This window comes from Chiloscyllium punctatum, chromosome 9 (genome assembly GCF_047496795.1).
Source record: "Chiloscyllium punctatum isolate Juve2018m chromosome 9, sChiPun1.3, whole genome shotgun sequence".
In the NCBI taxonomy this organism is placed as follows: Eukaryota; Metazoa; Chordata; class Chondrichthyes; order Orectolobiformes; family Hemiscylliidae; genus Chiloscyllium; species Chiloscyllium punctatum.
The window spans coordinates 39,558,438-39,582,620 of NC_092747.1; the positions used below are offsets into that span (position 1 = coordinate 39,558,438).

Consider the following 24,183-nt stretch of genomic DNA (forward strand, 5'->3'; position numbering starts at 1 on the left):
TCTTTTATATCTTTTCCCTCTCACCCTAAACATATGCCCTCTAGTTCTAGACTCCCCGACCCCAGGGAAAATACTTTGTCTATTTATCCTATCCATGCCCCTCATAATTTTGTAAACCTCTATAAGGTCACCCTTCAGCCTCCGATGCTCCAGGGAAAACAGCCCCAGCCAATTCAGCCTCTTCCTATAGCTGAATGCCTCCAACCCTGGCAACATCCTTTTAAATCCTTTCTGAACCCTTTCAAGCTTCACAACATCTTTCCGATAGGAAGGAGAGCAAAATTTCATGCAATATTCCAACAGTGACCTAACCAATGTCCTGTACAGCCACAACATAACCTCCCAATTCCTGTACTCAATACTCTGACCAATGAAAGAAAACATACTAAACGCCTTCTTCACTATCCTATCTACCTGCGACTCCACTTTCAAGGAGCTATGAACCTGCACTCCAAGGTCTCTTTCTTCAGCAACACTCCCTAGGACCTTACCATTAAGTGTATAAGTCCTGCTAAGATTTGCTTTCCCAAAATGCAGCACCTTGCATTTATCTGAGTTAAATTCCATCTGCCACATCTCAGCCCATTGGCCCATCTGGTCAAGATCCTGTTGTAATCTGAAGTAACCTTCTTCGCTGTCCACTGCACCTCCAATTTTGGTGTCATCTGCAAACTTACTAACTATACCTCTTATGCTCACATCCAAATCATTTATGTAAAAAACTTTAGTAAATACCTCAAGATAGGTCCAAATGAAGATGAGAGCTGTGACAAAAGCAGCTGGTTAATAGCTGTATGTATTACTGCACACGAGTATAACTGGTGGAATATTGAGTATATTTGTAATATAAGCCATGAGAAGTTTAAGAAATAGCAATATCATATATTGCTGCTGCTTTGCATGTCATAAATAAGGTGTCACAGAAAACATTTCTGCCCCATGCTGCCAAAACATGACTAAGATTCAGGATTTCAATATGTTATGTAGGATTTTAAATTATTTAGTTGTCTCGATGCAGTGGACTTGATCTTATACATTAATTTAGGACTGCTCGTATTTTGTGTGTTATAATTTAAGTTGTCTTCTATTTTACGGTCATTTCTCAACTCTTGTGAGCTTTATAAGTGGTCTGTACTGGTCACAATGATAGGACTTTGAGTGGTACATATCTGTATTAAGCTGTGAGAATGCATTGTTTCTTGACATTTTATATATTGGATTCTTGAAATAACAATTCCCTGCACCAAACATCTGCACATTTTCTTGATGTTTAAAGTTGACATTTCTGTCACCTTCCCACAAATTTTACTGACATCCATTTCCTTGTCAGATCTGACACTGAAAAAATCATTCAGTTCAAAGATAATAGTCACAAACAGCTCTCACTCAGCACAGTATTATAAGCTGTATTCATGGTAGAAATGACAGAATTACATGTGATTATTGTAGTTATCTTTCAAATATGGATATATCTGCATGTTGAATTCAGGAGCATCACCATACCCAGGAGTTCAGATTGATGAGGACTTTTGCAGACGACTAAGGGAGGGCACAAGGATGCGAGCTCCTGAATATTCAACTCCAGAAATGTAAGTTGACTGACAGAAATATAGGAGTTTCTAAACTGCAAAAGACAAGGTCACAACTCACATCCTGATAGTTGCAAGACACAACGGTTTATTCACAACTGTCCTCTGAACAAAAATTCAACCTTTGTACTCACTAAAATCTAGGGGAAAGTGAGAACTGCAGATGCTGGAGATCAGAGTACAGAGTGTGGTGCTGGAAAAGCACAGCAGGTCAGGCAGCATCCGAGGAGCAGGAGAATTAACTTTTCGGGCATGAGCCCTCTGAATTTTCCTGCTTCTCGGATACTGCCTGACCTGCTGTGCTTTTCCATCACCATATTCTTGACTCACTAATTATCTGATTATGTAATAGGACCTTATTACTGAATGTTCCAATGAATTAATAACTGGCCAAGGTAGAAATTAAATCATTAATTTACAGTTGGACACACCTGGATGTGAAAGTGTTGGAAAACCAATAAAAATAATCCTGATTATTATGCACATAATATGGTTTCATAGTACCACTGAAGAAATTATTGGGAACTACCTGCTAAATGAGTTAACAGAAGGTTTAAAAAACTGAAAAACTGCAGATGCTGGAGATTAGAAATAAAAAGAGAAATTGCTAAAAAATTCAGAGGTGTGGCAGAGAAAGTAGAACGTGTTCTGAAGAAGGGTCACTGGATCTGTAATGTTAATTCTACTTTCTTGCCATAGAAGCTGCCAGACTTGCTGAGATTTTCCAGCAATTTCTGTTTTTGTAGCAGAAAGTTAAGTTTCTTCTGCAACACCAGAGATTTGTGTTATTTTCATTAAAATGCAGTGGTTATGTGGAGTGATTTAATAGTTACATCTATAATAATGAATGGTTGCAACAGGTTAGAAAGAGGGAAACAAGCTTCAGTCCTACAATGCCTTATTTAGTAATAGTTCACCTCTGAATAAGGAGATTATGGATTTAATGTCAGAACAGAACTTGGGCACAACAGTTTAAGCTGTCATTCCAGTGCAGTGCTGAGAAAGTTGATATGACTATACTTCAGTTGAGGCATTAAACTAAGACCCCATCAGGTCTCAAAGGTGGACGTAAATGATTACTTGTCCAATACTTTGAAAGAGAAGAGGGGAATTATCCATGTTTTCTTGTGTAAAAAATTTGCCTCTCATGTCTTTATTAAATCTCTGTCCCCTCACCTTAGAAATGTGCCCCCAGTCTTCATCTCAAAATATTATAAGATGTGGCTAATGAGATTTGTAGATGTGTCATCAATTTTCAAACAGTTGTTAGTTGTGGAAAGATTCCATCAGACTGGAATAAGGCAAACATAACCCCTCTTTTCCAGCAGGAATAGGGGGCAGAAAGCAGGAATCTATAGGTTAGTTAGCTTTGCTGACTGTATGTGGGTAAGGTTTCAAATCCATCATTAAGGAGTTAATATCTGGGTACTTGAGAAAAACACAAGGTAATCAGGAAGAGTGAGTATGGCTTTGTCAAAGGGAAATCATGTTTTGCCAACTTACTGGAGTTCTTTGAAGGGATAACATGTGATCTGGATAAAGGAGAGCCTGTGGACATACTGTACCTGAAATTCCAAAATGCATTTGACAAGTTGACACATAAAAGGTCTTTGCACAGATTTAGAGCTCATGGTGTAGGGAGTAACACAATTAATATGGATAGAAGATTAGTTAGCTGGTCTTCTGAAAATAGAAGTACTGTATGCATAAATCGATTTTTTTCTGCTTGGGAGGATGTAATGAGTGGAGTCCTGTAGAGGTCTGTGCTTTGGCTTCAACTTTGTATAATTTATATCAATGATTCAGATGAGGAAAGCAAAGACGTGGTAGCTAAAGGGCAGCACAGCCACACAATAGTTAGTACTGCTGTTTCACAGTGCCAGGGACCCATGTTTGATTCCAGCTTTGGGCGACCATGTGGAATTTGAATGTTCTCCCTTAGTCTGTGTGGGTTTCTGCCACGTGCTCCGATTTCCTCCCATAGTCCAAAAATGTATAGAATAGGTGAATTGGCCATGTTAAATTGCCCATAGTGTCCAGGCATGTGCAGGCTCTGAGGACTAGCCATGGTAAATGTATGATTATGGGATCTGCTGGAATGCTCTTCAGTGGGTCGATGTGACTTGATGGACCAAATGACTTCTATCTGCACTATGGAGAGCCTAGGATTCTAGATTTGTAGGCGACACAGATAGGTAAGAAGGTGTGTTGTGAAAAGGACATTTGAAGATGCAGATGGATAGAGGAAGCTTGACTGTGTGGTCAGAATAGGGAGAGAGAGAGAGAGAGAGAGAGAGACTGTAGAATTCTAAGCTGTAGAGGATTTCTAGTGCATGAATTGCAAAATTTAGTAGAGCTTGTAATCAAGAAGACTAATGGGATGCTATCCCTTTATTACAAGAGGAATTCCACTTAAAAGTAAGAGATAATGCTTCAGTGACACAAGTTATTGGTTTGACCACATCTTGAATATTGAGTTCTGTTTTGGTTTCTTTATTTAAGGAATGTCAAGAGAAACAGTTCAGAGGAGGTTTATTAGATTGATACCTGGACCTGCAGGTTAATTTATGATGCTAGGTTAGACAGACTGAGCCTGTTTCCATTGGAGTTTAGAGGACTAAGGGATCTCTTAATTGATCTTGACATGAAAAGGATGTTTCCTCTTCCAGAACCAGTTGTTAAACCATGTCTCCTAGGTCTGGAAGAGGAAACATGTTAGAAGTGACACCTATATTTGATCGTAATTTTTATTTTCACCTGCATGTGGTTCCCAAGTTCTGCCAATGCTGGATGTTGGCGAGTGACTTTGAAGGCAACATGGGTGATATTAGGGGCCATGGGCATTAGTTGGCATGTAGGGCGGTTGTGAGGGTGAGGGATAGAGGGTTTAACTGCTTCTAAGAACTGAGGCAGGCATTCTAACCAGTTTATCACAGCATTTGACTATCCCAATGGTCTCCTACCCTCTGCCTCTATGGTAACTAGGCCTGTGCACCCATTCACCCAAGCAAAAGAGAAGTGATTTATGATACTGCTTTCTGAAAACAGCTCAGTGAGTTAGGAAATTTTCCAATATAAACTACCTACTTCATTGGCTGAATTTTGGCCCCAGGTCAACTGAACATCTCTAAACTGAGGTATTAAGTATAGGTGAGTAAAGGAAATTGAGGTGTCGATCAGCTAGGATCGAATTGAATGGCAGAACAGACTGAATGACTGACTCATGTTCCTATGTTGTGCTATGTAGCAGATTTTCTCCAATATTTTAGTGTTATCCAAGTCAATTAATACTAAACCCAACTTAAATTAGACAAAAAGTAAAATACCAGTGACACTGGAAATCTGAAACAAACACAGAGAATGATGGAGAAATCATTCTTAGGAGAGAATCTTAGGAGAGAGAAAAACAGAGTTAATTTGCATCTGGCATAATTCTTCCTCAGAATTAATGTAGACTCCTCATTGGACAAATCAACTGTAAAAATGAGATTCAATTCAAGATACATAGCCTTTTAGATGCCTCTTAATATTTATTTCACAATGTCACTAAAAACATAACTGACATCATTATTTATTTTAAAGTCGAACAATTAATTGTTTGTTGGATCTGTTCTAGTTATCAAACATTACTTGACTGCTGGCATGTTAATCCCAAAGAACGCCCGACTTTCACAGAGCTTGTGCAAAGGCTTGGAGATTTGTTACAAGCAAATGCCCAACAGGTACTGTGTTTGTTTTCTCTGCCCATGCACTGGATTTCTGTTATTGTTAATAACAAATATTTGAGTTGGAATGTTTTAAGATTCAAGATTGAACTGTTATAAAGATAAAAGATTCCATTTGGTCCGTCGAGTCCGCACTGACCCTCTGTAGAGCAAGGCATCCAGAACCACCCCTCCCCCCACCATCCTATCCCTCTAACCCTGCCTATCTCATGATTGATCTACCTATCCAGCACATCCTGGGACACAATGGACAATTTAGCATAGGCAATTCACCTAACATGCATATCTTTAGACTGTGGGAGGAAGCCTGAACACCCCGGAGACAACCAACACAGACATGGCGGGAATACACAAACTCCACACAGACTGTCACCTGAGGGTGGAATCGAACCCAGGTCCCTGGCGCTGTGAGGCAGCAGTGCTGACCACTAAGCTGCCATGCTTCTCTCTGTCACTTCTATGTCACTAATTTTTTGTGGTGATTTAAATTCTGATAATAATGCTGAAAAGGCAAATATTGTCAAAGCTTTTTGTCATTTATTCATCAGGACATTTCAAATGAATATCAATTCAAAGGGTAGACCAAAACCTTCAACAAAATATGTCTTTTCTCCGTAATACTCAAGTTCTGTATTACCAAAGGACTATTTACAATAATTTTCTTGTAACTTAGGTTTATTCAGACAAGTGGATGTTCTATATTTTATGCAACATATAGTGCTTGTACCAGATACATATAACCAGGAACAGAATCAGTTAACTTCAACTAAGGTCACAAGCTTTTTTCTTTGTTTACTTGTGGGCCTTGGGCAGCATTTATTGCCCATCCCTAGTTGCCCTTGAGAAGGTGATGGTGAGCCATCTTCTTCAACTTTTGCTAACAAGGAAACACTCCCTTAACACTCAGTAGTATCAGTGTGTACTATCTACCAGATACACAACAGAAATTTACCAAGTCTATTTAGATAGCACCTTGCACATCCATGATCACTTCCACCCAGAAGGGCAAGGGCAACTTTACATAAGAATACTGCCACCTGCCTTGGAAATGTATCACCATTACCTCAATATCGCTAGGTCAAAATTCTGGAATTCCTTCCCTAAAGACATTGTGGGTCAACCTACAGTATATGGACTGCAGCAGTTCAAGGGCAACTAGAGACGGGCAATAATTGCTGCTCAACCAGCAATGTCCACAGCTCATGAGTCAATTTAAGAAAGTACATGTGCTGTGTATAGACCCACAATGCCTTTAGGGAGGGAATTCCAGGGTTTTGACCCAGTGTCACTGAAGGAGCAGTGATATATTTCCAGGTCAGAATGGTGAGTGGCTTAGAAAGAAATTTGCAGGTGGTGGTGTTCCCATATAACTGCTGTCCTTGTCCTTCTAGATGGAAGTGGTCATGAGTTTGGAAGGTGCCATTTAATGTTCTTTGTGAATTTCTGCAGTGCATCTTGTAGACAGAACACACAACTGAAAATCAGTGAGAGTGACTAAATATTTATGGATGTGGTGCCAATCACGAATGCTTTATCTTGGATGGTGTCAAGCTGCTTGGGTGGTATAGGAGCTGCATCCATCCAGGCAAGTGAAGCATATTCCATCACACTCCTGACTTGTGCATTGTAAGTGACAAGCTCTGGGGAATCAGGAGGTTAGTTACTTACCACAGTATTCCGAGCTTCCGACTTGCTTTTGTAGCCCCTGTATTTATATGGCAAGTCCAATTTAGCTTCTGGTCATTGGTAACCCCCAGGGTGTTAGTAATGGGGGAATTGAGTGATGGTATTGCCTTTGAATGTCAAGGGATTATGGTTAGATTGTCTCTTATTGGAGATGGTCATTATTAGACATTTGTGTGGCACAAATGTTGCTTGCCACTTTTAAGCCCAAGCCTAGATATTGTCCAGATCATGTCACATTTGAACATGGACTGCTTCAGTAAGCTATTATTGTCATTATTAGCTGCAAAGAGCAACTCTTCCACCACTTCTGAATATAAGGGTTTTTTACGTATAAAACAAATGATATGTTCTCTTTTGCAGGATGGAAAAGACTACATCCCACTGAGTACCAAACTGGTAACAAATAGCTTTCACTTTTTGATCCCAACATCACCAGATTCCTGCTTGGGAGATGAAATCGAGAATTCAAAATTTAATTATGAACATACAGGAAGCTTTGGGTAAAATATATTGTTCTTTATCTGAAAAATGAAAATACTTACTGAAAAGGGGCTAAATTTAATGTAGCCCCCTGGAGCACGTGTGATGTTAGGCAGCGTGGGAGAATTGGGTCAGAATACATACCTGATTTTCAGCTTTTCCCAGTTTAGCAGATCTCAGGGCTAGTACCTAAGACAGGCAGACTGTAGTAGTGGTATCTGTTTTGGGAGAATTAATTCTGTCCAAGCTCAAGGATTAACAATGAAACTACAATTATTGTAAGTATAAAGGCAATATACAAAGGATACTCTAAGATTTCCCAGCATGCATGCAGGTTTAGTTCTATCACATTTATCATCATTTCTCAAGTTAATTCTTAAGTCAGTAAATGTAAATGGAAAAGGAAATTAAGTTTAGATATGACAATTAAGATTGATTTCATCCTCAAAACTGTGATAAGATGAGACAAGTTTTGATCCAATTTTAACACCATTTACAATTATTTCACTTGAGACAGAAATGAGATTTAAAAATTGCCTAATTTTGCACAGTCAAAATGTTTAATACTGGCTACCCTAAAATACTAATGCAGGAAACAGCAGTTATTAAATCACTTAGACTAGAAAGATTGAGCTTAAATCAACCCATATATTTTTTCTTAAAAGTGAATGATTAGGTAGAGAACCCAGTGTGAATCATATCCTCAGCTGAATTCTTGGTAGTAGCTGTGTTACTAACTTTAGTTAAGAGCTGGACTGAAAAAAATGACATAAAGTTGTAATGTCCATTCCTGTGTATCATGCAACAACATTGTCAGGGTCATCGCTGGCAGGTGGCTGTGTCTGCATTTGGGAAAAAAGCTAGTTAAGTGCCTCTTAGATAGTTATGGAGAGAAAACATATGCCTGTATTTCTGAAATCCAGGTTGAATCTGGAATCTGTTACTCTCATGTCTGAACTTTGAAAATATACAATGCTATTTGTCTGTTTATCCCTTAGATTTAATCAAAGTGCAAAACCATTCCTAAGCTTGCCTTTAACCTTTGGTTTTGGCAACTTCCAGTTATGTCATTCAGTTTTTGTTTCTGTATTGTTAAATATGATACATAATTTGTAAAACATAATGTATATACCCCTTTATAATACATTGATTTATGAACTAAGTCACTCTCATTGGCTGGCTTCCCAATTACTTCATATTTTTCAGAAGTAAAACATCCCAAATGACTCAGCATAACAAGTGAGGGGAAGCTTTTAAAGGGATGGTAACAGTAGTACATGGGAGACTTGAAAAGATAGCAGAGCTCGACATTCTGAAGGAGACAAACTTTTAGCTGACTAGCCTCATGTTAATATTTGAAATCTGTCTCCCACCAAAAGCTAGCAAGTGTGCTAGAAAGGCTGTACCAAATACATCCAAGTGTGGAAAGTGAAAGAAAGAGGCAATGTACTATTATTTCTACTGAAGAGCAGAAAATATTGCTTACCTAGTTTTCTAGCATCTTAGGTGCTTTCTGCCAGGACCTTTTCTAGCAGATTGGAGTGCAGGTGGGCCTCTTTCAGAGTTGTAAAAATTATTTTTGTCATCAATGATGTCACAAATCTATTTTAGATGCTCAACTGCTGGCAGCAGAAGCCATGACTGACCCTTGAAATCAGTCATGATAAGATGTTGCTGGGTAGAAAGATTCAGCCCACAGTCAATAAGGTCAATAGTCAAGATCAATTTTAATCCCTCCCAATCACTATTCCCACTAAATGAAGGGCATTAGATGCATTTAATATCGACTTCATATAAGGCTAGGGAAATAATAATGAGGAATCAAGAAATGGCAGAGGAGTTCAACAAATACTTTGTATCAGTCTTCACAGTAGAATATATAAATAGCATTCTAAAATTTCTAACTAATCAAGAGGTAAAGGAGGAAAGAAAACAAATACAATAACTACCACTAGTGAAAAAGAGCTCGGGAAAGTAATGTTATTAAAGTAATGTTAATGACTTGGGTGAGTGAAGTGAACATACTATAGCCAAGTTTGCAAATCACCACAAAAATACGTGAAGGCAAATGGTGAGGATGATACAAATAGTCTGCAAAGGAATAGAAACAGGTTAAGTGAGTGGACAAAAACTTGGCAGATGGGATATAATATGGGAAGATGTGAGCTTATGCACTTTAGCGTGAAGAACAGGTGGGCTTAATATTATTTAAATGGAGAAAAGTTACAGAACAGAGGGACGTGGGGAATTCTCATCATTGAATCACAAAAAGGTAGCATCAGATTCAGGTCCCCTGAATCTGATGGGATGGAGTATAGAGTATTAAAGGAAGCAGCTCCAGAGATAATGGTTGTACTGGTTGAAATCTTCCAGAAGTCCTTATTTCTGGAAAAGTTCCAGAGGATTGGAAAACTGCCAATGTAAGAACTTTTCTTAAAAAAGGAAGGAAATGAAAAACATGTTACTATAGGCCAATGAACTTAACACCTGTTATTGAAGATCTATTAGAGCCTATTATAAAGGAGTTAATAGCAAAGCCTTTAGAAATACATAATATGACGGAGCAGAGTCAGCATGGTTTCAAGGATTGGATATGACGTCTGACAAATTTACGATAAGCAACAAGTAGAATAGATAAAGGATAAGCAGTGGATGGAATATATTTGACTTTTCTGAAAGTCTTTGAGAAGGTACCATGTGTTGAACTACATGGTAAGATAACAGCCCATGATGTTGGAGGTAAGATATTAGCATGGATAGAGGATTGGCTAACTAATAGACAGAGAGAGTTGAGATAAGTATGATACTTTCAGGATGGCAACCCATAACTAGTGGAGTACCATAGGATTCCTTGCTGGGTCCACAATTATTTACTATATTTGTTAATGACTTGGGTGAGTGAAGTGAACATACTATAGCCAAGTTTGCAAATCACCACAAAAATACGTGAAGGCAAATGGTGAGGATGATACAAATAGTCTGCAAAGGAATAGAAACAGGTTAAGTGGGTGGACAAAAATTTGGCAGATGGGATATAATATGGGAAGATGTGAGCTTATGCACTTTAGCGTGAAGAACAAGTGGGCTTAATATTATTTAAATGGAGAAAAGTTACAGAACAGAGGGACGTGGGGAATTCTCATCATTGAATCACAAAAAGGTAGCATCCAAGCTCAGAGGGTAATAGGGAAGACAAGTGGAATGTTGGCATTTATTTCAAGAGGGAATGAAGTTTAAAAGTAGGGATATTTTGTTAATACTTTACAAGGTACATGTCGATCACAGCTGGAATACAGTGAACAGTTTTGGGCCCCTTATCAAAGGTAAGGAATACTGGCATTGAAGACAGTCCAGAGAAGGTACAAGTTGGATGCTACTGGGTATGGAAAGACTGTCATAGGAGGAGATTGGGCCTGTACTTATTGGAATTTAGAAGCATAAGAGGCAATCTCATTGAAACATTCACAATTCTTAAGGCCCTTAACAGAGTAGACACAGAAATGTTGTTTCCCCTTGTGGGAGAGACTTGGACCAGAGTACATAAACTCAGAATATGAGGTTGCATATTTAAGACAGAGATAAGGAGGACTTTTTTCTGTCAAAGGGTAGTGAATTTGTAGACTTCCTTATGACAAAGGGCTTTCAAGGCTGGGTCATTAAGTATGTTCAAGGTTGTGATAAACAGGTTATTAATCAGTAAGGGAATCAAGGGTTATTAGAGAATAGGCAAGAAAGCAGAGGTATTGGATTAGATATAATCTCATTAAATGGTGGAGCACAGTCAATGGATTGAATGGTCTGCTTTTATACCTTTGTCTTATGGTCTACCATATGCTTGCTGTTCTTTTAACCTATTATCTAGTTAGATCTATAGATTTACTTGTAAATTCTGATTTGATAATTACTCGAACTATTTCAGTCGTTAAAGATAATCCTTACATCAAATTTCAATGTTAACTCCCATTTTCCATTTTGTTTGTACATTGTAAATTTGTTTCCAATCAAACTCAAATGTCCAGTGTCCACATGAACCCACATCAGTTTGTGCCATGTGCAATTTTAAACGTTCTTCTTACATATTGATGTAATTACTGTATATTATGCATCAGACATTGAAGATCATTAAACAAAATTTAATGATTAGATTCTGCTCATATTTAAATGCTTTCATGTTCCCATATATCAAACAGAGTTATGAAGAAATCCTTTTATCTTTGCTTAACTCTGTTTTGTAGACTAATTTAAATATGTAATGTTGCTGTCACTGTAGATATATTAACACTGGTATGAAGAAACAACTACAGAATGTAAAGATCTTTGAAGACTTACCACTTCAGTTTACAACATTAACAGATGTAAGTTTTCTTATGAATGTATACTGTTATGCACTGTTTGATAGCTTTGGCTCTGTTTCAAAACTTAAGAGTTACAATACAGCTTTGCAAGCATCCTTCCCCACAATACAATGGATAGATGTTATCAACCATGTTATGATAAACTTCGCAAAATACATTTGGTTTCCTTCTGAATCTTTGCCTCTTCCCTTTTGAATTTATGAACACCTCAAGCATGATAAATTAATGAAATATAACTTAAAGTGACAACCTGTACTCTAATATTATTTCACATTTAAGGATTTGTAAGTTAGTTTTAATCAAATAGAAGAAATGGACTGATTGAGCTTATGTCTGGCTTAAACTCTGAAAGTTCTTCTAAAATAAGCTATGCTTTTCTTTGTTCACTACTTGAGTCAAATGTGAGTAATCTCTTTATAATAAATTGATTTCCATCTTTATTGACAATATTATTACAACAATTGAAAATGATTCATTCTCAGCAGTAATGTGTTAGTTTTCCTTTCAAAATTTAATCCACTTCAATTGAAATTGAACCAAATGGAGTCTGTAGCCAAAATTATCATTAGGTACAAAAGAGTTGAAAGATTTAAAATGACAGAGCGAAGGAACTGAACCAGACATAACAACATCTCAAGATGGCAGGTTAATGAGAAGAAATGTTAATCAATGAATTACACAGTGGAATGGAACAGACAGGACAGAGAATGAAGGACAAGCAGCAACATATCATCAGGCTTTTTTTTATTTTGGTGATCACTTGCTCCCTCCTTTTCATTTACATTGTCCAGTTGAATGGGATTGTTTGAAGAGTAAGATAAGAAGAAAATATAAGAAGGTATTACACAATATTTTGGAAAAAGTGTTTCTCACTACTGTGCCTATTGATATTAAATATAGTTTCCTTGATGGATCAGTTCTGTAACTATCTGATTAAAAACCTAGTCTTTTACAGTACGCACTTATTTGGGAAAGCTTGAAGAATTATTACAAATAGAAGTCTATCTTAATTCACTTTTCCTGCACTAACAACTAGATAATTGATTTAAATATTTATCCAAATTGATTGCATTTACAGACAATAAAAACACTAAAAAGTCCAAGAAAATTGAAAATGAAGCATTGAAAATATTAAATAAATTGAGCAAAATATGAATAGCGGCAACAATGGTGAAAGAAAGCTCATACAGAAAAAATTAGCAATGGAAATAGTATCACTTGATCCACATCTGTTGCATTTGTTTGGGTGATGCCACAACTTGTGTTAGTAGATTTGGGGTGCCTTCCTTTCTCCTCAACCATGGATTCCCTGCTAGCATTGTTAACAGGGGTTTTATTATGTCTTTTTTATTTTTTATACACGTCTGGGACATGGGCATCGCTGAGTGGCAGCATTTATTGCCCATCCCTACTTGCCCTTAAGAACATGGTGACGAGCTGCTTTCTTGAGCCGCCGCAGTCCATGTGCTATGGATAGACCCACAATGCCCTTAGGGAGGGAATTCCAATGTTTGGACCAGTGTCACTGAAGTAGAAATGATATATTTCCAAGTCAGGATGGTCAGTGGCTTGGACGGGAACTTGCATGTGGTGGTGTTCCAATGTATCTACTGCTCTTGGCCCTCTCAATGAAAGTAGTCGTGAGTTTGGAAGGTGTTGTCTAAGGAGCCTTGGTGAATTTCTGCAGTGCATCTTGTAGATAGTACCCACTGCTGTTATTGAGTGTCAGCAGTGAAAGGAATGGATGCTTGTCAATGTGGTGCCAACCAAGTGGGCAACTTTTGTCCTGAATGGTGTTAAGCTTCTGAGTGATATTAGCACTGCACTCTTCCAGCAAATGAGTGTACTCCATCCCACTCCTGACAGTCTGAGGTCATAGAGTCATACTGCATGGAAACACCTTTCGGTCCAACTAGTCCACGCTGGCTCTGTTCCTAAACTAAATTAGTCCCACTTGCCTATGTTTGGCCACATTCCTCCAAACCTTTCCTATTCATCAACTTATCCAAATGTCTTCTCAGTGTAGTAACTGTACCTTCATTCACCACATTCTTGAGGTTGTTCCACATATGAACCAGTCTCTGTATAAGAATATTGCCCCTCATGTCATAGAGTCATAGAGATGTACAGCACGGAAACAGACCTTTCGTTCCAACCCGTCGATGCCAACCAGATATCCCAACCCAATCTAGTCCCACCTGCCAGCACCCGGCCCATATCCCTCCAAACCCTTCCTATTCATATATTCATCCAAATACCTTCCAATTGTACCAGTCTTAACCACTTCCTCTGCCAGCTCATTCTATACACGTACCTCCCTCTGTGTCAAAACATTGTCCGGTAGGTCTCTTTTATATATTTCACCTCTCACCCTAAACCTATGCCCTCTAGTTCTGGACTCCCCCATCCCAGGGAAAAGATTTTGTCTATTTACCCTTTCCATGCCCCTCATAATTTTGTAAACCTTTATAAGGTCACCCTCAGCCTCCGATGCTCCAGGGAAAATAGCCCCAGCCTATTCAGCCTCTCCCAATAGCTGAAAGCCTCCAACCTTGGCAATATCCTTGTAAATCTTTTCTGAACCCTTTCAAGTTTCACAACATCTTTCCGATAGGAAGGAGACCAGAATTGGATGCAATATTCCAACTGTGGTCTAACCAATGTCCTGTACAGCCGCAACATGACCTCCCAACTCCTGTACTCAATACTCTGACCAATAAAGGAAAGCATACAAAACACCTTCTTCGTTATCCTATCTACCTGTGACTCCACTTTCAAAGAGCTATGAACCTACACTCCAAGGTCTCTTTGTTCAGCAACACTTCCTAGGACCTTACTATTAAGTGTATAAATCCTGCTAAAATTTGCTTTCCCAAAATGCAGCACCTCGCATTTAACTGAATTAAAGTCTATCTACCACTTCTCAGTCCATTGGCCCATCTGATCAAGATCCTGTTGTAATCTGAGGCAACTTTCTTTGCTGTCCATTACACCTCCAATTTTGGTGTCATCTGCAAACTTACTAACTGTATCTCTTATGCTCACATCAAAATCATTTATAAAAGTGACGAAAAGCAGTGGACCTAGTACTGATCTTTGTGGCACTCCACTGGTCACAGGCCTCCAGTCTGGAAAACAACCCTCCACCAACACTCTCTATCTTCTACCTTTGAGCCAGTTCTGTATCCAAATGGCTGGTTCTCCCCGTATTCCGTGAGATTGAACCTTGCTAACCAGTCTCCCATGGGGAACCTTGCCGAACGCCTTACTGAAGTCCATACAGATCACACCTACTGCTCTGCCCTCATCAATCCTCTTTGTTACTTTTTCAAAAAACTCAATCAAGTTTGTGAGACACGATTTCCCACGCACAAAGCCATGTTGACTAAACCTAATCAGTCCATGCCTTTCCAAATACATGTACATCCTGTCCCTCAGGATTCCCTCCAACAACTTGCCCACCACCAACATCAGGCTCACTGGTCTATAATTCCCTGGCTTGTCCTTACCACCCTTCTTAAACAGTGGCACCATATTAGCCAACCTCCAGTCCTCCAGCACCTCACCTGTGACTATCGATGATACAAGTGTATCAGCAAGAGGCCCAGCAATCAATTCCCTAGCTTCCCACAGAGTTCTAGGGTACACCTGATCAAGTCCTGGGGGTTTATCAACATTTATACATTTCAAGACATCCAACACTTCCTTCTCTGTAATATGGGCATTTTTCAAGATGTCACCATCTATTTCTCTCCATCCTATATCTTCCATATCCTTTTCTGCAGTAACTACTGATGTAAAATACTCATTTAGTATCTCCCCCATTTTCTGTGGCTCCACACAAAGGCCTCCTTGCTGATCTTTGAGGGGCCTTATTCTCTCCCCAGTTACCCTTTTGTCCTTAATGTGTTTGTAAAAACCGTTTTTATTCTCCTTAATTCTATTTACCAAAGCTACCTCATGTCCCCTTTTTGCCCTCCCGATTTCCCTCTTAAGTATACTCCTACTTCTTTTATACTCTAAGGATTCACTCAGTCTATACCTGACATAAGCTTCCTTTTTTTTCTTAACCAAACCCTCAATTTCTTTAGTCATTCAGCATTTCCTAAACCAAATGTTCCATCTCTCACCTTAAAAATATGCTCCCTTGTTTTGAACTCACCTTTGGGAAAAGACCCTTGCTATTTGTCTTATCTATGCCTGTTATGATTTTGTAAACCTCATAAGGTCACCCCTCAATTTCCTATGCTGCAGTGCATAAAGCTCCAACCTTTCCAGCCAAACATTATAACTCAAACCTTCCATTCTTGGCAACATCTGGAAAATATTTTCTGAACCCTCTCCAATTTAATAATATCCTTTGAATAGCAACATGATCAGAAGTGTGCACAGTACTCCAGAATAGGCCTCACCAATGTCCTGTACAAACTCAACATGATGTCCCAACTCCTATTCTCCAAGGTTTGAGCAATCAAGGCAAGTATGCTAAATGCCATCATACTTATCCTGTATACCTGTGACACAGATTTCAAAGAACTATGTACCTGAACACTTAGGTCTCTCTGTTCTACAACACTATTCATACCCCTGCTATTAATTGTATAAGTCCTGCCCTTGTTTGTTTTAACAAAATGCAATATCATGCATTTATCCAAATTAAATTCCATCTGCTGCTCCTCAGCCCATTGACCCAATTGATCAAGATCCCTTTGTAATCTTAGTAACCTTCTTCAGTTTTGGGACCATTCCACAAACTTAGTAATCATGCCTCCTAAATCATCATCCAAATTTTTATATAAAATGGTAAATAAAAGTGAATCCAGCACTAATCCCTGTGGAATACCACTAGTCTCCAGCCTCCAGTCTGAGAAACAACCCTCCACCACCACCCTCTATCTCCTACCATCAAGCCAATTTTTTATTCAGTTGACAAGCCCTCCCTGAATCCCACGTGATCTAACTTGATCAAATGTCTACCATGTGGAACCTTGTCAAAAGCTTTACTAAAGTTCACGTAAACAATGTCTACCACTCTGCCTTCATCAATATTTTTAATTTTTCAAAAAACTCAATCAAATGTGTGAGACATAAATTCCTTCGCACAACACCATGCTGACTATTCCTAATCATTCCTTGCTTCTCCAAATGCATATAAATTCTATCTTCCAGAATTATCTCCAACAATTTACCTACCACCAATGTCAGACTCATAGGTTTGTACTTCCCAGGCTTCTCCTTACAGCCTTTCTTAAATAAAGGCACAACATTAGCCACCCTCTAGTCCTCTGGCTCCTCATCCATGGTCATAGATGATACAAATATCTCTGCTCAGGGCTCTGTAATTTCTTCCCTAACTTCCCTGTGATACATTTGACCAAGTCCCAGAGATTTATCAATGTTTATGTTTTCTAAGATTTCCACACCCCCAACCCACCAACCCCACCCCACCCCCCACCCCCAACCTTAGCATTTCCTCCTCTGTAATGTACACTGTTCTCAAAACATCAATATTAATTTCCCAGGGCTCCAGCCACCACTTGCTGCAGTATTCCTAGTCTTTGACCTGCTCTTATAGCACAATGTTGTGCTTGTACGATGAGTCCAGTTGAGTTTCTGGTCAAAGGTAACCCCCAGAAAGATGACAGTAGTGATTCAGTAATAGTAACATCACTGAATAATGAGGACAGTGATTAGATTGTCTCTTATTGGAGATAGTGATTGTCTGCCATTTGTGTGGTACAAATTTTACTTGCCACTTGTGAGTCCAAGTGGATATATAATGCATAATGAAGAATGTGATAAAGATTCACAGATGACAATGTATAGACAGTTTGGCCATCTTCACACAGACTCACAGTCTCCTCTGTCACTCATCCAGATATCTGCAGGTGCTTCTGCCTCTCACTTTAGATCTTGTAGTCAGGGTGGCATCCCATTCATCCTCATGTTCCTTAACCCTCTCCTTTCGCCTTTTATTGCCTGGTGCTATGCACATCCTGTATAGCATCCTGCCCCTTGCACCAATTTCTAAGTGTACCTTTCCTGGTCCTGATTCTGGAGTCCAAAAAGATTACATTACATTACATTACAGTGTGGAAACAGGCCCTTCGGCCCAACAAGTCCACACCGACCCGCCGAAGCGTAACCCACCCATACCCCTACATTTACCCCTTACCTAACACTACAGGCAATTTAGCATGGCCAATTCACCTAACCTGCACATCTTTGGACTGTGGGAGGAAACCGGAGCACCCGGAGAAAACCCACGCAGACACGGGGAGAACGTGCAAACTCCACACAGTCAGTCACCTGAGGCGGGAATTGAACCTGGGAAACAGCTAAGAACACTGCTATAATACTCGTGTGATACCAGATAAAACCTGAACCACTGAGATTTTTAATTCTAGATCCTTCCCTAACCTGTAATTGACCTTTAACTACTATCCCTTAAACTGTTTTTAAAAAACATTCTTACATTGAAACAATGCCCTTGTCTTGATCAGAAAGCTGCTGAATTCTTATCACTAGGACTAGCCCTTGTCCCATTCAGCTTCTCTTTATCCTTTCTTTGACCATGGACATCACCAGCATTTGTTATTTATCCCTAACTGCATTGATCTGAGTGATTTTCTATGCTGTTTCATAGAATAATAGAATCCCTGCAGTGTGGAAGCTGGCCATTTGGTCCATTGAACCCACACCAACCCTCCAAAGAGCAATCCATCCAGACCACTCTCCTACCATATCCCCGTAACCCCACATTTTCCCTGGCTAATCCACCTACCCTGCACATCTTTGGACTTTCAGAGGGCACTTTTAAGTAACCACATTACTATAGCTCTGGAGTTACATGTAGGCCAGACCAGGTAAGGATGGCAGCACGGTGGCACAGTGGTTAGCACTGCTGCCTCACAGCGCCAGAGACCTGGGTTCAATTCCTGCCTCAGGCGACTGACTGTGTGGAGTTTTGCACGTTCTCCCCGTGTCTGCGTGGGTTTCCTCCGGGTGCTCCGGTTTCCTCCCACAGTCCAAAGATGTACAGGTTAGGTAAATTGGCCAGGTTAAATTGCCTGTAGTGTTAGGTAAGGGGTAGATGTAGGGGTATGGGTGGGTTGCGCTTCGGCGGGTCGGTGTGGACTTGTTGGGCCGAAGGGCCTGTTTCCACACTGTAAGTAATCTAATCTAATCTAATCTAATTTCCTTCCCTACGTTAGCACTCCACAATGCTGTCATTGTTGCCAATACTACAACTTTTTTTAAAATTTAGATTTATTAGTTAAATGTAAATACTGACCACTGGCATGGTGAGATTTGAACCTGCATCCTCAAGACGTCATTCTGAGACTCTGGACTATTCATCCGGTGACATTACCACAATGCCACCAACAACTGCTAAACTCCACACAGTAAATTTAAAAATCTTACCCAGAATGAGCACACAAGAATCAGTATGATTTATGAAAAAAGATCAGTGATTTGCCTTTTGACTCTAGGAGGGAAGAGGAAATTCCATTTAGAACTAGAAGGACAACACTGGAATCATTGAGAAGCAATTATACAAGCAGAGGAGAGGTTGATCGGTCATTTAAGATGGGTTGAATGGTCTTCATTTGTATATTGAGATCTTTGTAAACTAAGCAGCTATTTTAAGTAAGTAAGCAATGTATTCCATGCACTATGTGCAAGCCCAACATAATTTATTGTGTGCCTTCCCATTTGGCATCATAGATTTGAAGCAGGCCTTTTAGTCCCTTGAGCGGTTCATTGTTTAGTCATAAATGTCCTATGACCTATTGCCATCTCTTTGTGCCATTGACATTTTCCCCACTGAATGAGACAAATCCATTAATCTGAAATCTAAAATTTGTTGCAGATCTAGCCTCAGTTGCCATTTGCAAATGAGAGTTCCAAATGTCTATTAACCTTTGTATGTAGAAGTGTGTTCCAATATCACTCTTGAAAGGACTAGCTGTCCCTCTTCGTCCTAAACTTCCTAGGCAGAAGAGATTGAATACATATGAATATTGTAAAATTGTATTATTTTCAGTGATTATATCATATAGGACAGTGGTCAAAAGGATAACAATGCATAATGAATGCCACTCTCACTTCTACTATTTAAAAGAGAAGTGGTATTCAGAATGATTTAATCATATTTCAGAATATTAGAAGGGTCCACTTGATTGTACAGCCAATAACCAAGTTAAATAGCAAAGCTGCATGAGCCAACTGTTATTTATTTTTCAGGATTATCAGACTGATAGTGGAATGGTGTTGACATCGGAAGAATTGGATCGTCCAATGTGGGCAGATATCAAACCAAGACATTTGTATTCTTTTGGGTAAATCAACACAATATTAAATATGAAAAATATTTGTTAAAAGCTGTAATTGTAACAGTTGAGACCAGGAAAAAATAAGATATGTTTCAGAAACTTAAATGACCAGAGCAGGGAATGCTTGCAGTGTAGCACTTTGTGTTCGATTGCACCGAATTTACAGGCAAGTAATTAAGTAGGAAGTGATTTTTGTGATGAAATGTTGTTTTGAGTATAGCTACATTATGCAGTATAAACATCATTTCAAATAGTGATGGTGAAGCAAACTTGCAGTAGCAGCTGAATTCCTCAGTAAACTTCTGCTATTTATGAGTATCCCATTAGTTATGTGGTGTCTCTGACATTCATTCTAACTTAATTAGGTTGCAAAATTTAGAATAAAAGTACTGGCACATTTTTCACATGAAATACTTCCTGCACTTTCCTGTTTCCGAAAGCTTTCTTTCTCTGTAAAACAGAAATAGATTCAGTTTGTAGAGTTTTTAAACAGCTGTGTTACTATAGAATGACATGATTGGGTTTTTTAAAAAAAATGATATGCTTAAAGCAGAACTGAAAAGACTAAAGCAGTCAAAATGTTGAGGAAAGATTGACGTAAAGTGGTGATACTTTGGTAAAGCAAAGTAATAATTGTTTTTACAAATGTAAGAAATAATGTGAAATATTTCAGAAGTAACAAACAATAGTAGGAGAGTGAGTACGATAGTTGGTGAAAGCATGCATTTTGGTACATAGTTCTGCCCACTGGTCCCTGGTGTAATGTAAAAGAATTAGCCTTGTGTACATTGCACAACATTCACAAACAATTTAAACAATTTTACTTTTATATTTTGGCAAGAGTTGAAATAGAGGATATCCTAACAGGTTGTTCTCCCAAGTGATTTTTTTTCTAAACTAACTCACACAAAAAAGCAAAGCACAGCACGTAACAGGAGTAAGATAATTTTTAAAAAATCTATAATTCTTAGATGTTAAGCAAACCAATTCTTCATTAAAAAAGGAAACTACTTGCTTTTGAAATGTACTGAAAGGCCTAAGTTTTCACAACATCAGGGGTTGGCAGTGAATGGAATGGGGTACAATTCCAAGTTGCACATCTGTGGTTCACACAGGCAACTGCAATTATAAAGTAGTGGCTGCATCCAGTCATATCTGATCTTCATCAGCTAGAAGTGGAAAACAGGTTGTGTGCAGTTTGGACCTGTTAAGAGGACCTGTTAAGAGGACCTGTTAAGTTGCTTGGGTAGATAGGGTATATGTTTGAATGGATTAGCTACTATTTTGGATATAGTCCCTGGCCACATTTTGGGGTGGCCAGGTGCTCTCTCAGGGGCCTTTTGAGAAAAAGTAAGTTGTTTTATTGGGTTTGCTAAAGGTAGACAGGATTGTGTGTAAAAAATGCATAAACGGTTTTGGAACGGTTGAGGGAACTATCAGAAACAACTGTAAAAGGGATCCATAAAGTCATTTAAAGAAGCTGCCTTTTATATATTTCAAAATGTTATCTGCCATTTTTTTAAAAATGTCACCTTTGGACATTTAGGAATTGCATTAAATCTTGGCATGGGCCCTGAGAACGGGCCAAAATGGATACTGGTTAGGTTGACATCTGGGTTATTATGAGCTTTAGGGGTGCATGGTGGGGTGGGGAGTGGATAGGTTGACATGGAGAGAATAAAGGGCCACGAAGGGTGGGTGTGGTCATGGTTTAATATGGTTGGGCAAGAAAGTTGAGTGAGGGTGTGAGGGTGAACACTGTAATGCTATATTTTGATGTATTGATTTCCTAAAAATGTTTCATTTAAAGTGCCTCTGCATGCTGCAACTTCACACTGTTGACAGGATCTTTTCTTTGCCAAGAAAATCCAAAGTTCAAAATGAAAATCTGTAGTTCCAGACACTTCCTCCTGGGTTGTGTTTGCAAAGCTGCTCAATGGAATATTGCGTGCAATTCTGGTCTCCTTCCTATCGGAAAGATGTTGTGAAATTTGAAAGGGTTCAGAAAAGATTTACAAGGATGTTGCCAGGATTGGAGGAGTTGAGCTATAGGGAGAGGCTGAACAGGCTGGGGCTGTTTTCCTTGGAGCATCGGAGACTGAGGAGTTTACAAAATTATGAGGGGCATGGATAGGATAAATAAACAACGTCTTTTCCCTGGGGTGAGAGAGTCCAGAACTAGAGGGCATAGGTTTAGGGTGAGAGGGGAAAGATATAAAAGCGGCCTAAGGGGCAACTGTTTTCATGCAGAAGGTGGTACGTGTATGGAATGAGCTGCCAGGAGAAGTGGTGGAGGCTGGTACAATTGCAACATTTAAAAGGCATTTGGATGGGTATATGAATAGGAAGGGTTTGGAGGGATATGGGCCAGGTGCTGCCAGGTGGGACTAGACTGGGTTGGGATATCTGGTCGGCATGGATGGGTTGGACCAAAGAGTCTGTTTCCATTCTGTACATCTCTATGACTATAACTCTATTATGTCCCAGACAAAGTACTTCATTGCTTCGCAAGTGCAATAACTTCTGGTTTTCAGAATGAGATTGCAAGAAGCAGGAACAGAAGAAGGCCATTCAACCCATCAAGTCTGCTCCAGCAATCAATGAGATTATGGCAGCTGTGATAATCCTCAGCTCCACCTTCCTGCTTTTTCCCCATGAGACATGATTTCCTTTCTCATTAAAATCTATCTTGATTATACCTTAATGACCCAGCCCTTTGTCATAAAGAATTCCACAGATTTACTATCTTCTGAGAGAAGAAATTCCTCCTCATCTTCGCCTTATATGTGTGTCTCCATTACTCTGACTTTATGTCTTCTGTCCTAGACTCTCCCAGAAGGGAAAGCAACTTCTGCCCATCTAGTCTGTCAAGCCCCTTAAACATCTTGCATGTTTCAATTAGATTGCCTTACATTCTTCTAAATTCCAACGTGTATAGGCCCAATCTACCCAATCTCTCTTCATAAGATAGTCCCGCCATATCTGGGAACAACCTAGTAAACCTTCTCTGGACTGTCTCCAATGCCAGTCTATCTTTGTAAAGTGCTATCCAATTTCTGCACAGCAAGGCTCCAAAAACAGCAAAAGAAAAGAATGACCAAATGGGCTGTCTTGGTGGTGTTGATTGAGGAATATTGTCCATAACACCATTACTGAAAAAGGAGTTCATCTGAAGGTTCATACCAGTTTGAAAAGTTAAACCTGTTCCTCTCTCTATGGATGCTCCCAAGCCTACAGAGTTTCTCTGTTTTTACAGGAGAACACTCCACACTTCCTCTAATTATGTCACAAGCTCTTTTATATACTCTTGATTGGACAGGTACAGTCTTTGTTTACCAGTATTATCAGTCGGGGAACATAATCTACAATCCTTCCTCAGTATTTCATTGACATGTCAGCCTAGATTATGTGTTTTGTTTATGTCAAATTTGGCCTAACTGCTGCCAAACTGGTTCTTCAAATTTAGACAGTTAAACTGGCGATACATTATATCAAAAAGGATGGTATTTGTACATTTATGATTCCAGTAGGATCATATAAAGTAGGGTGACACACAAATGCAGAGGTTCCACATTTCTATTTTTTAATTCTCCCCTAACAACATCCTGGGGGTTACTATTGGCTAAAAACATGTACTGGGCAAGCCATACAACTAATGTGGCTACAAAAGTAGGTCAGAGGTTAGCGAGTAACTCACTGCCTGTCTCCTCAATGCATGTCCACCACCAACAAGACACAAGTCAGGAGTGTGTTAGAATACCCCCACTTGCCTGGATAAGGGCAACTTCAACTGCACTGAGGAAGCTTGAAATCTTCCAGGACAAAGTAACGCATTTGGTTGGCACCAACATCAATATTCACTCCCCGCATCATAGACACACAGTATTTACTATCTACAAGATGAATTGCAGTAACACATCAAGGCTCCTTAGAGAATATCTTCCAAACCTATACCATTTTTAAGGATCAGGGATACATAATCAAGGGAACATCATGACTTGCAAGTTCCCCT

The 24,183-nt window shown here is 39.2% G+C and overlaps 1 protein-coding gene across 2 annotated transcripts in view; it reads left to right on the forward strand.

The window, feature by feature from the left end:
- Positions 1 to 24,183, forward strand: part of flt1 (fms related receptor tyrosine kinase 1) — a 207,279-nt gene that overhangs the window by 172,929 nt on the left and 10,167 nt on the right. For both annotated transcript variants that reach the window (XM_072577287.1, XM_072577286.1), the window contains exons 25-29: positions 1,490 to 1,589; positions 5,206 to 5,311; positions 7,361 to 7,500; positions 11,751 to 11,835; positions 20,083 to 20,177. In XM_072577287.1, the coding sequence (XP_072433388.1) occupies positions 1,490 to 1,589; positions 5,206 to 5,311; positions 7,361 to 7,500; positions 11,751 to 11,835; positions 20,083 to 20,177 (526 nt within the window). The remainder of the gene's footprint in view (positions 1 to 1,489; positions 1,590 to 5,205; positions 5,312 to 7,360; positions 7,501 to 11,750; positions 11,836 to 20,082; positions 20,178 to 24,183) is intronic.